Source organism: Podarcis tiliguerta, assembly GCF_965153285.1.
Source record: "Podarcis tiliguerta genome assembly, chromosome: Z".
Taxonomy (NCBI): domain Eukaryota; kingdom Metazoa; phylum Chordata; class Lepidosauria; order Squamata; family Lacertidae; genus Podarcis; species Podarcis tiliguerta.
The window spans coordinates 20,882,330-20,895,893 of NC_139553.1; the positions used below are offsets into that span (position 1 = coordinate 20,882,330).

At 46.5% G+C, this 13,564-nt stretch overlaps 1 protein-coding gene across 3 annotated transcripts in view; it reads left to right on the forward strand.

Annotated features, from left to right (window-relative positions):
* The window catches only part of HEPH (hephaestin), a gene marked incomplete at its 5' end in the record, with an annotated part of 48,038 nt that extends 41,551 nt beyond the window's left edge, over positions 1–6,487 (forward strand). For all 3 annotated transcript variants that reach the window (XM_083423466.1, XM_083423464.1, XM_083423465.1), the window contains 4 exons: positions 436–575; positions 2,636–2,798; positions 3,913–3,945; positions 5,373–6,487. In XM_083423466.1, the coding sequence (XP_083279592.1) occupies positions 436–575; positions 2,636–2,798; positions 3,913–3,945; positions 5,373–5,611 (575 nt within the window). In that variant the 3' untranslated portion in view covers positions 5,612–6,487. The remainder of the gene's footprint in view (positions 1–435; positions 576–2,635; positions 2,799–3,912; positions 3,946–5,372) is intronic.
* Between the last annotated feature and the right edge of the window lie 7,077 nt (positions 6,488–13,564).

Sequence of the window (13,564 nt, forward strand, 5' to 3'; positions counted from 1 at the left end):
ACCCACAGAAGCATCCCAAGAGATTGTAACAGTTCCTGGTGTCTCAGAAGTGAGGATCTTAAGATCAAATATTTCAGCCTTCCCCAACCTAGTAGCCCCTATAACTGTTTTGGATTACAATTCCCACCAGCCCCAGTCAATAACTGTACCCCTGTGGGTTTAAGATGGACAAAAAATGTAAGTTATTAGGATGCATTGAAACCTTGTAATCTTTTCTGACTTTTAGGCTTCAAGGTGCGTTGCTACCGTCTTTATGGATAGCAGCTCTGTGCCATTACAAGGCGTGTAACCTGCTGAAATCAACTGCTTGTATAAACCCATGGAAAACTAACAGTGCCCCCCTAGCAGCAGTTTGCAATATTTCATGAACCAAAGAGGGGTGGATTCCATTCATTCAATAAGCAGACCTTTTCTTCCTTCCTTCCTCCCGCTTAGCCATCAATGGTAAACTCTATGCAAACTTGCCTGGGCTGACAATGTATGAAGGAGACTGGGTGAACTGGTACCTGCTGGGAATGGGCCAGGAGATTGACATCCACACAGTTCATTTCCACGCTGAGACCTTCATTTATCGGGTGAGCATTTGAAGCTGTTGCTTGAATAACCTTATGACGATATGTAATGTCTGTCTGCTGCTACAAAGCAGAGCTTTCCCATGTAATGAATCCATGCAGTGCTCTGCCCGTATATGTAGAACTGTGGGGTCAGTGTCCTTCTCAGCTTCGCCCCCTCCCCCGAAGTTAACATGAAAAGTTTTTGTTTAAAGAAAAAGCAAGCAAGAGGTGACATGACAGGCATTTATTAAATTATACAGGGCATGGAGGAAAAGTGGACAGAGAAAAGTTTTCATAACACCAGAATTCCTGGATGCCCAGTGAAGGTGAATGTTGGGAGATTCAGGAAAGTCCTTGTTTATGCAGCACACAGACTGTGGAACTCACTCCCACAGTAGGCAGTGATGGCCACCAACCTGGAAGATGACTCCAGGGATGATTGGCCAAGTTAATGGAGGAGAGGGCTATCCATGGCTATTGACCACAGCAGCTGTGCTCTGCCTCCATAGTTCTGGAGGCAGCCATGCTTCTGAATACTGGGTGCTGGAAATAAAGGAAGGGAGAGTGGCTCTTGTGCTCAGATCCTCCTTGCAGGTTCCCCACAGTGGTTGGCCACTGTGAGAACAAGGTACTGGACTAGATGGGCCATGGGCCTGATGCAGCTGTAGGCTCTTACAGTGTGGTGTAGTGGTTAAGAGCGGTAGTCTCGTAATCAGGGGAACCGGGTTCGCGTCTCCGCTCCTCCACATGCAGCTGCTGGGTGACCTTGGGCCAGTCACAGTCTCTCAGCCCCACTCACCTCACAGAGTGTTTGTTGTGGGGGAGGAAGGGAAAGGAGAATGTTAGCCGCTTTGAGACTCCTTAAAGGGAGTGAAAGGCGGGATATCAAATCCAAACTCTTCTTCTTCTTCTTCTTCTTACGTTCTTATGACAATCCCTGTGTTGCTTCTAGAGGCAACTAATGAGATACTTACCTTTTTTATTTTTAAGCCAGGGGGAACTACAACCTTTTTTATTTTATTTTTTAAATCCCACATTTATACCCCAAGGTGGCATACATTGTTCTTCCCCTCCTGATTTTATCCTCACAACAACCTTGTAGTGTAGGTTAGGCTGGGAGGCAATGACTGGCCCCCAAAGTCACACTCAGTGAGCTTAATGCCAAGTGGGGATTTGAACCCAAATAAATGCAGGTGGCGCTGTGGTCTAAACCACACAGCCTAGGGCTTGCTGATCAGAAGGTTGGCGGTTCGAATCCCCGCGACGGTGTGAGATCCCGTTGCTCGGTCCCAGCTCCTGCCAACCTAGCACTTCGAAAGCACGTCAAAGTGCAAGTAGATAAATAGGTACCGCTCTGACAGGAAGGTAAATGGCATTTCCGTGCGCTGCTCTGGTTCGCCAGAAAATGGCTTAGTCATGCTGGCCACATGACCTGGAAGCTGTCTGCAGACAAACGCCGGCTCCCTCAGCCAATAAAGCGAGATGAGTGCCACAACCCCAGAGTCATCAGTGACTGAACTTAAAGGTCAGGGGTCCCTTTAAAGGTAAAGGGATCCTGACCATTAGGTCCAGTTGTGGCCGACTCTTGGGTTGCGACGCTCATCTCGCTTTGTTGGCCGAGGGAGCTGGTGTACAGCTTCCGGGTCATGTGGCCAGCATGACTAAGCCGCTTCTGGCGAACCAGAGCAGCGCACAGAAACGCCGTTTATCTTCCCGCCAGAGTGGTACCTATTTATCTACTTGCACTATGACGTACTTTCGAACTGCTGGGTTGGCAGGAGCAGGGACCAAGCAACGGGAGCTCACCCCGTTGCAGGGATTCAAACCGCCAACCTTCTGATCCGCAAGTCCTTGGCCACCCGCGTCCCATGGGTCCCTTTACCTTTACCTAAAAATCAACAAGACTGCAGAATAAATTTACCTTTTTTTAAAAAAACAACTTACCTAATAGGTAGAAGTCACATGATTCGACTTTCCTGGCCCAGAAACCCAGCTCTTCTTGGTGCAGGCAGTAGCTTTGCAGGGGCAGCCCTCCCTGTTCCAAAGTAATGTTTGCTCTCTGGGTCCTCCCCACATGACAGAGTGGCAAGACGTACAGAGCAGATGTGGCGGACCTCTTCCCTGGGACCTTTGAAGTGGTGGAGATGCTAGTTGGCAATCCTGGAACATGGCTGCTTCATTGCCATGTGGCCGATCATATCCATGCTGGAATGGAAACCCTCTTCACAGTCTTTCCTAAGCACGGTAAGGAGAGAGCAGGTTGGTTTTTATCAACATCATTATCATTATATCATTACCATTACCATTATTTTATTTAGAGCCTTTGTCATGGTTGTACCTAGGGGCTGGTTAGGTTGCCCCCACCAAGGGTGCAGGTCCGGGCGGGTGGGGAGGGACACACAAAAATTGAGCCTCTCCACTCTGGCACCGATTGGCTAGAAACCCGCCTTGCCTGTCCATGCACTCAGACGGATGGACTGATGGAAGAACAGGAGGAGGAAAAGCAGAGCAGAGCCAGCACTGATGGCCAAGGACGAAGTCACAAGAGGAGTGCAAAAGCACAGTTAAGCCGTAGAAATCTCTCCCACAAGCAGCAGTTGATGCCAAGCAACCTAGATTGCCTTGAAAAATTATTAGACAAATTCGTAGAAGAGGAGAGGGCTATTGATGGCTATGCTCTGCCCTCTACAGTCGGAGGGAGGAAATGCTTCTGAAAACCAGTTGCTGGAACTCACAGGAGGTGAGAGTGCTCTTGTGCTTGAATCCTGCTTGCAGGTTTCCCACAGGCACCTGGTTGGCCACTATGTGAACAGGATGCCGGACTAGATGGGGCCATTGGCCTGATCCAGCAGGCTACTCTTGTGTTCTTAATATTAGAATGTGGTGCTACAGACACCCATTTTATCTGGCTTGAACACAGGGATCTCTTGTGCTTATTTGTTTTGTCTCATTTCTTACCCACCCTTCACCACCGGGTCAGAGGGTGGGTAAAATATGCAATTACAAAACAAATAAAACAGTTTGCAGCCCAAGAAGGAAGTGTAAAAACTATTTAAAACAATGTGAACATTTAAAAACAGTTCCCCCATAAAAATATTTCCAGCACAGTGTTCCAGTGCTTGGGAAGGGCCATAGTTCGGTGCTTAGAAGATCTTCTTTGAATGCAGGAGGTCCCAGATTCAGTCCCCAGCATCTCTAGGTAGGACTGGGAGTTGTCCCCTGTCTGAAACCTTAGAGATCTGTTTCCAGCAACTGTTACATTGGATGGACGTCATTTGTCTAAGTAGAACACAGCTTCCTATGCCATCCTTTTGTGCTTCCCAGTAGCTTCCTACTAAATTGTGTACTTTCTTTTCAGATTCAGTGCTTCTGAAGACCAATTCCTATGCAGGTATGGCTGTCATTGCATCTCAGGTTTATACCCCTTTTGAGCATTCTTGAATAAGGACAATTCCCGGTGTGAAGCCTAGCAAGGCACCCCTTTTGTCCACCATTATTCTCCTTTCATTCCTCAAGTTCACCCAATGGTCCAGTGCTGCTGGCTCCCTGCAAACCCCATGCACTGCACAGGGTTGATCAGGTTACCGTTTGGGTTCCTTCCAATTCCATGATTCTGTGAGTGCAAACTGCGAGTCAGTGTTCTCTGTGTGCACTCTACCCAGCTCCCTTCTTCCATAATCATTGCAAATTATCTCGTCAGCTTTAACCATGGTTTGCTGTTACAGTGGGGGGGGGGGAGTATTTGATCCCCTGCTAACTTTGCCCATTTGCCCTCTGACGAAGAAATGACCAGTCCATAATTTTAATGGTAGGTTTATTGTAGGTGTGAGAGACAGAATAACATCAGGAAAGCCCCCAGAAACCAAGAAGACAAAAGTCAGAGATTGATGTGCAGGGGATCAAATACTTCCCCCCCGTCACTGTACATCTTCACTGACTCTGACTAGCTAACGCTAGGAAAATTCCCTCTTAGCCATGGTTTGCAAACTTGTTCAGACTTAAGATGGAATCCCATGGCAATCTGAGTTGCAGAGGTCTGGTTGCGGCCTGGATATATACTACAGGGATAGACCTGAGTGAAGCCAGGCCTGTTGCCACAACCTCTCTCTCACTGGCCTCCTAACTAGCCCATTTGAAAGGGTTTGGGTGCCAAGCCACATGGCCAATGGGGGGAGGTTCTTAACACCCCCCCCCCAGTGGTCGTGCTGTGCCGAAGATGCCCACACATTGGGCCGCGGCTGCACCAGGCTGCAAACTGCTGCTTTCCAGGTAAGCAGCCATTAACCTTGTCAGCTTTAGCCACGGTTTGCTGTTACATCTTCACTGACTAACTGCATCTAATGCTAGGAAGATTCCCTCTTAGCCATGGTTTGCAAACAGTGTTCAAACTCTGGTTAAGATGGAAGCCCAGTTAGCCGTTGTTATGGCTGACATCTGTGCAAACGTAACACTCCATGGAATTCAAATTGTAATACAATACAATAATTAATAAATAAATAATTTCCAGCGGTCGAAGTGGGCTAAGGACTGGTTCCAAGTTCTTTGCATGGTACAAGTAACAGGTTGAACTTTTCCTGGTAATGAAAAAGATTCCTCTACTAGCCTTATTGCTCATCTAGCTATCTAACTAGCTTTTGGAGGTTTTGCAGACTTAGTACCTGTTTTTCCTTGGAAAATGTGAATTTGCTCTTAAACTGAAAAGACAGCAGAGTGGTTGTTTGCTGCTGTCCTTCTGTACTGTTAACTTCCGTTAATGCAATCTCATTTCCTCCCCACCCACCCACAAAAAGTGACCTTTCATCATCCATTTGTCCTCAGATACACCTCCTGAAGATGAAGACAATGGCCATCACTTTGTTTTGTTTGGGTCAAAACTGGCACATAACCAAGTAGAGGCGACCATTATTTTCCTTGCCGTCACCGGTGTCTTGCTGTTCCTCATTGCCTGCACCTTTCTGGGAGTGATAATTTACCTGCAGAGACAAAAGAGGCTGAGACGCAACAGGAGGTCCATACTAGACGAAGGGTTCAAGCTTATGTCTACAAAAAAGCATTAACATCTGGAGAGGAGTGGTGGAAGTTTTTGTGGCCTTTGAGCAAGGAGGAAGTGCCTTGAAATGCCTTTTGCAAAATAAAAATAGCAATAAATCACTTTGGGAGCTATGCTTCAAAACCACCCGTGATGTTGTCCTCTTAGGGAAAATAAAAAAGGAAACATCTCCAAGTGCCACCCAGTGCCTAGTTTTATACTTTCTACTCAGGACTCAAATTAAGCCACAATAAGTTTAATCAGGCACATTTATACAATAATCCTGTAATCCTCCAGAATTTGGGGAGCCAGCTGACAAGCAAGGATCAATCCGGAGCAATTTTTCATATTATGAGAAAGGAGATTGCACTAAACATCAGGAAAAGCTCTGCAGCAGCAAAACAGACACCCTTGGAAGGCATTGGACTCCCCTTCATTGGGGTATTTTAGAGAGAGGTTGGATGGCCATCTGTTTGGGACTCTTTAGCTGTGATTCCTGCATTGCAGCGGGTTGGACTACATGACCCTTGGGGTCCCATCCAATTCTATGATTCTGTGGAACAAAGCTCCTGGATCTGCAGCATTCCCTTGGTCTTTTTTTGCTCAGGGAAGCCACCCACCCTTCTGCTCTCTCTCTCCTTCTGCTCCTATTCGGGGGTTTTCAGACAGTCTGCTTGGCAACTATCTGCTCCAGCAGGCCTAACTGACCTTATCAGCCAACTGAAGAGAAACAACATGTGTGGGGAGGAATCTTCCCAGGGAATCATGGGGGAGGAGGGAGCACATACTCCATGGGACTGTTTTCTCTATGGGACTGTCTTCTAATGACAAATTCTTTTCCCTGCTTTGATCTGCTTCTTTCTCCTCCCATCCCTTCATGCACAGAAAGTAAAAACAAGGAAATCATACAGTGTGACTTCTGTTTGTCTCTGCTGGGGGAAAAGAGGTGATTCTTCCTAATTGGCCATTGCAGTAAAATAGTCATGACTGTTAATTAAATGAAATGGAGGAATCAGTGTTTGATGGCTTGTGATTGTATAAACATTAGATGGGGCAAATGAGTGAAGGTGCACATTAATTTGCTGTTCTAAGTAGCAGGAGGCTTGCAATTTGTAAGCTCTGTTCATACCCCCACCCAGACAGGGCTTGAGGCAGAAAGTGGGCAGAATAGCAGCAGTGACTCTTTGTGAAGTAGGCTACCTTCCAGCCACACAGAAGCCAGATGCTTCTACACACACACACACCCCTCCATCCAAGCAAAGAAGAGGTATTAGCACAGCTGAGGCTGAGTGCCTCTTGAAACAGGCACTCTGATCCCTGTTCTCTGTTCAGAATCCTGAAAGTCTTGTTTCTTGGCTGCTTCCCCCCACTTCTTAACTTTATTTTTCAGTTTCCATATATATAGCAATTCCCTTATACCACCACCCAACAAGAAACATCCCATGAATATGCAATGTACAGTCAAACATTATGTTTGCAATTAGTTTAAAATTGATTGCATCAGTTAGTTGTCTTCTACTCTCCATATTGATCCAGAGTTGAGTCCTGCTCATTATTTTCCTTTCCTTCAAGAGATTTCTTGCAGGATCCACATACTCTCATTGGCTTTGCCTTGCCAGAACTGATCCATCACTGGCAGCTGAGCTTGTGAATGGATCCCAACTTTGTATTCCAAGTGATGTGTAGAACTCTCCTCTACCTGTGATGCTGTTAGATATACCATTTCCCATTCAAACATGCAACAAGAAAATGTCTCAAAAGGGCTTGATCTTTCAGCAAAGAGGCAAGGGGCACCAAATTTTGGCACCACACAGGGTGCCACTGAAATTTGAGACACCCCCGTTCCTCCACTGGTATCAGGCTATTATGTACTTATATCCTCCTCAAAAGGAATTGGGTCTTCAGGAACTGCTGCCATTTGTCAGAATGGACAAGATAGATAGAAACTTTATTTGCATTAGCCACTAGCCATAGTGATAAGATAAAATATACTGGGGATAGAGTTAAACAGTTGACTATACAAAATATGTTCTGGAGTTTTACATCAATACAAATGACAAAACTGATACATGATCCTTTAGCCACAGATCAAACATGTGAGCCAATAGGCTTTATTTTGATTTTTTTTAAAAAAAATGCTGAGCAGTGACCTGTCAGGAGAAAGCATAGACCAATGTTATCAAATAGTATGGGAAATAGCCTTATTAGAAAAACTAACCAACAAACTGAAACTGACACAAGGACAAATAGAAGAACACGCCTTCACCCCTGTATGGTTACCCTTTATCACATACACAACCCAACAAGACAACAAAAACCCGTCAACACCATGCGAATCAGCATGGCTAACCAGATCCAAACACACACACACCCGCCTCACACATGAAAACAAAGTTCACCACAGCCAATCACAAACAAACAACCACACCCTAGGCCAACCCCAACCTCTCTCACCACCAAAGGAAAACAGGTGAATAGTAAAGAGAACCCACACAAGTGACGCTGACATAAAACCCCACACATACACTAAGTGAAACAGAAGCCATGCCCCCCTCCACCTCTTTCCCCCCTTTTCTTCCTAATGTAACACTAATGTCTCAACAAATGTAACTGATCTGTAGAAAACGTAACTTGGGAAAAGAGACATTGCACATAATTTTGTAAACCAAGAAATCTTTAATATATATATATATTTAAAAGAGCTGAACAATGTTTAAAAAATTAATCAAATATTAGATCTTATTCTAATTGTACCTGCTAAATGTTTTGCAGTTTTTGCTGTCACCTGGATATTTTGAGCTGTCAGAAGAAAAGACATAGTGGCAATGGTTGAGTAACCTGGTATAGTAGAGGGGTAATATTTATTTATTTATTTATTTTAAAAAAATGTTTATTAGAGGTTTGGAAATTACAGAAAAAAGAAAAAGAAAGAAAAGGAAACAATATAAATTTAACAAAACATACATTACAGTTACAATAAAAAACACTACAACAATACCAAAAAAAGAAAAAAAGAAAAAAAAACAATACATTTAACACACACATCCAATATTCCATATCTTTACCTTTCATTAACTTGGTTCATCGTCCTCCTCACACCTCCCTTTTTTGTATTCTATTTCAATTAACTATTTCAGCAAATTCTTTCCATCTTACCCAATTTTTGTTCTATAATTTATCTTAACAATCTAACCTTAAATTTTTCATTTTATCCCATTATCAATCCACTTTTACTTAAGTCTTTATTACATTTCTGCTAAAACCATATAACTTCATTCCAGCATCCTTCTAACATTCATTAATTTTACAATGTTTTTGTAGATAGGCTTTAAATTTTTTCCAATCTTCTTCCACCGACTCTTCTCTCTGGTCTCGGATTCTGCCAGTCATTTCCGCCAGTTCCATGTAGTCCATCAACTTCATCTGCCATTCTTCCCTGGTGGGTAGATCTTGTGTCTTCCAATACTTTGTGATAAGTATTCTTGCTGCTGTTGTGGCATACATAAAGAAAGTTCTATCCTTCTTTGGCACCAATTGGCCGACCATGCCCAGGAGAAAGGCCTCTGGTTTCTTCAGGAAGGTATATTTAAATACCGTATTTTTCGCCCTATAGGACGCACTTTTTCCCCTCCAAAAATGAAGGGGAAATCTGGGTGCGTCCTATGGGGCGAATGCAGGCTTCGCGGACCTCTCCGCAAACAGCAGGAGCGCTCCCGCTGCTGGCGGAGAGGTGCCTGCATGCGGAAGCCTGCGTGCGCTGAGCTCAGCGCGCCCAGGCTTCGCGGACCTCTCCGCTAGCAGCGGGAACGCTCCTGCTGCTGGCGGAGAGGTGCCTGCATGCGGAAGCCTGTGCGCGCTGAGCTCAGCGCGCCCAGGCATCGCGGACCTCTCCGCTAGCAGCGGGAACGCTCCCGCTGCTGGCGGAGACGTGCCTGCATGCGGAAGCCTGCGCGCGCTGAGCTCAGCGCGCCCAGGCTTCGCGGACCTCTCCGCTAGCAGCGGGAACGCTCCCGCTGCTGGCGGAGAGGTGCCTGCATGCGGAAGCCTGCGCGCGCTGAGCTCAGCGCGCCCAGGCTTCGCGGACCTCTCCGCTAGCAGCGGGAACGCTCCCGCTGCTGGCGGAGAGGTGCCTGCATGCGGAAGCCTGCGCGCGCTGAGCTCAGTGCGCCCAGGCTTCGCGGACCTCTCCGCTAGCAGCGGGAACGCTCCCGCTGCTGGCGGAGAGGTGCCTGCATGCGGAAGCCTGCCCGCGCTGAGCTCAGCGCGCCCAGGCTTCGCGGACCTCTCCGCTAGCAGCGGGAACGCTCCCGCTGCTGGCGGAGAGGTGCCTGCATGCGGAAGCCTGCGCGCGCTGAGCTCAGCGCGCCCAGGCTTCGCGGACCTCTCCGCTAGCAGCGGGAACGCTCCCGCTGCTGGCGGAGAGGTGCCTGCATGCGGAAGCCTGCGCGCGCTGAGCTCAGCGCGCCCAGGCTTCGCGGACCTCTCCGCTAGCAGCGGGAACGCTCCCGCGCCCAGGCTTCGCGGACCTCTCCGCTAGCAGCGGGAGCCAGCACTGGGCTCCCACGGCTTGCAGAGAGCTGCCTGTTTGGGGGCTGGTGTCGGGGGAAGCTCGGGCTTCCCCAACCCCGCGCCTGGGGGGGAAATAATTTTTTTCCTTTATTTCCCCCCCAAAAAACTAGGTGCGCCTTATGGGACGGTGCGTCCTATAGGGCGAAAAATACGGTACCTTTTTCATTTCATTATAGATCATCTCCCAGAATGCCTTAATCTTTGGGCACGTCCACCAAAGGTGAAAGAATGTACCTTCAGCTTCCTTACATTTCCAACATTTATTGTCGGGCAGGTGATAAATTTTTGCAAGCTTGACTGGTGTTATGTACCACCTGTAGATATTTTCATAAAATTCTCCTTTAAGGCATTACATGCCGTAAACTTCATACCTGTGGTCCATAACTGTTCCCAGTCAACCATCATAATGTTATGTCCAACATCTTGTGCCCATTTAATCATAGCAGATTTCACCGTTTCATCTTGAGTATTCCATTTCAGCAACAAGTTATAAATTCTTGACAAATTCTTAACTTTAGGTTCTAACAACTCTGTTTCTAATTTTGATTTTTCCACTTGGAAGCCTACTTTTTTATCCAAATTATATGCCTCCATTATTTGATAATAATGGAGCCAATCTCTCACTCTGTTTTTCAATTTTTCAAAACTGCAATTTTAACCTGCCTCCCTCTTGCTCTAGAATCTCCCAATACTTTGGCCATTTGGCCTCCATATTGAGTTTTTTCAATGCCTTCGCTTCCATTGGTGACAACCATCTTGGGGTCTTATTTTCTAACAAGTCCTTGTATCTTATCCAAACATTAAACAATGCTTTTCTGATAATGTGATTCTTAAAGTCTCTATGAACTTTAACCTTGTCATACCACAAATATGCATGCCAGCCAAATACATTGTTAAAACCTTCCAGATCTAAAACATCAGTATTTTCAAGAAGCATCCATTCTTTCAGCCAGCAAAATGCGGCTGATTCATAATAGAGTTTAAGGTCTGGCAGTGCAAATCCACATCTTTCTTTAGCATCTGTTAATATCTTAAATTTTATTTGAGGCTTCTTGCCCTGCCAGACAAATCTAGAGATATCTCTCTGCCACTTCTTGAAACAATCCATTTTGTCCACAATTTGCAATGTTTGAAACAAAAACAGCATTCTTGGCAATACATTCATTTTTATAACAGTAATTCGACCTAGCAGTGATAATTTCAAATTTGACCATATTTCTAAATCCTTTTTCACTTCAGACCAACATTTTTCATAGTTATCCTTAAATAAGTTCACATTCTTAGCAGTCAAATTAACCCCTAAATATTTCACTTTCTTAACCAGTGTCAATCCTGTCTCCTTCTGGAACTTACCGTATTTTTCGCTCCATAGGGCGCACCTGACCATAGGGCGCAGCTAGTTTTTAGAGGAGGAAAATACGGAAAAAAATATTCTGAATCAAATGTTGCACTAAACTATTTAAAGCAGCAAAGCGGGCGGCTCCTGTCCACTTTGCTGCTTTAAATTGAGCCTCAGAGGAGGGTAGGAAGGGGAACCATGGCTTATCTAAGTCCAGTTAATAATGCTGAGCCTGAATTATGGCCATCGAGATTAGCCTGGCCATCTCAGTGGAAATCTGGGGAGGCTGGGGTGGACTTTCAGTGGTCAAAGTGTGGTTGTGTCTTCCTGCCCGGCATCTATTTCCTGCCGTCTTTCCCCCTGCACCCTGCTTCGAGGGAAGGAAGCGGAGCCATGGATCCTCTGCTCGCAACTGCAGTGGATTCCCTCCACTTTGAAGCAGCAAAGTGGGAGAGGAGCTGCTTACACAAGTGTAAGCTGCTCCCCTCCCACTTTGCTGCCTCAAAGGGAGCCCAGGAGAAGGGAGTCTGCTGCATTCCCCAGCAGAGGATCCATGGTCCCCTTCCTTCCCTCCTCTGTAGTTGCTTTGAAGAAGGAAAGTGGGAGAGGAGCTGCTTACACGAGTGTAGGCTGCTCCCCTCCCATATTGCCGATTCAAAGCAATCACGGAGGAGGAATCCGCTGCTGCTGCAGCCGTGAGCAGCGGAGGATCCATGGTCCCCTTCCTTCTCTCCTCCGTAGTTGCTTTGAAGCGGGAAAGTGGGAGAGGAACTGCTTACACGAGTGTAAGCTGCTCCCCTCCCACTTTCCTCCTTCAAAGCAATCACGGAGCAGCGGAGGATCCATGATCCCCTTCCTTCTCTCCTCCATAGTTGCTTTGAAGCAGGAAAGTGGGAGAGGAACTGCTTACACGAGTGTAAGCTGCTCCCCTCCCACTTTCCTCTTTCAAAGCAATCACGGAGCAGCAGAGGATCCATGGTCCCCTTCCGTCTCTCCTCCGTAGTTGCTTTGAAGCAGGAAAGTGGGAGAGGAACTGCTTACACGAGTGTAAGCTGCTCCCCTCCCACTTTCTTCTTTCAAAGCAATCACGGAGCAGCGGAGGATCCATGGTCCCCTTCCTTCTCTCCTCCGTAGTTGCTTTGAAGCAGGAAAGTGGGAGAGGAACTGCTTACACGAGTGTAAGCTGCTCCCCTCCCACTTTCCTCTTTCAAAGCAATCACGGAGCAGTGGAGGATCCATAGTCCCCTTCCGTCTCTTCTCCGTAGTTGCTTTGAAGCAGGAAAGTGGGAGAGGAACTGCTTACACGAGTGTAAGCTGCTCCCCTCCCACATTGCCTTTCAAAGGGAGCCCGGGAGGAGGGAATCTGCTGCAGCTTCCCCCACCTCCCGCAGAAGCCGCGCGCTCTTTAAAGGGGCTGCGCGGCTTCTAGCTTTTCTGGGAGGTGGGGGGATTCCCCCAGCTCGTAGAAAAGCCTGCAGGAGCTGCACAGCCTTTAAAGAGGGCGCCGCTCTTGGGGGCTTTTCCCCCAGGAGGGAGAAGGGACTGATACGGCCAGTCAGTCCCTTCTCCCTCCTGGAGAAAAGCCCGCAAGAGCGCACGAAGCTTGTTTCCCGCCTGCCTCCCCCCTGCATTCGCTCCATAGGACGCACACACATTTTCCATTGCTTTTTAGGAGCAAAAAACTGCGTCCAATGGTGCGAAAAATACGGTATCTCTCTCAATCTCAGTTAAATTATTCTCTAAAACCTTCGTTTTCATCTTATTCAGCTTAAAACCTGCCACCTGACCAAATTCTTGAATTAGTTCTAATACTCTTTTAGTACTAGATTCTGGCTCCTGTAAAGTCAATACCAAATCATCAGCAAATGCTTTCAATTTGTACTGTTTTGCCCCCACTTGAATACCTTTTACCAATTGAGTAGAGGGGTAATAACCTCACTCCTCAAATCTTTATAAAAAATATCATCTAGCAGTACATGAGCTACTGATTCAATACTGCCATCTCCACATGGACATAAATGGTTTTTCAGTGGAATTTTTTTAAACCGACCCTGCAGAACAGCAGTATGTTAA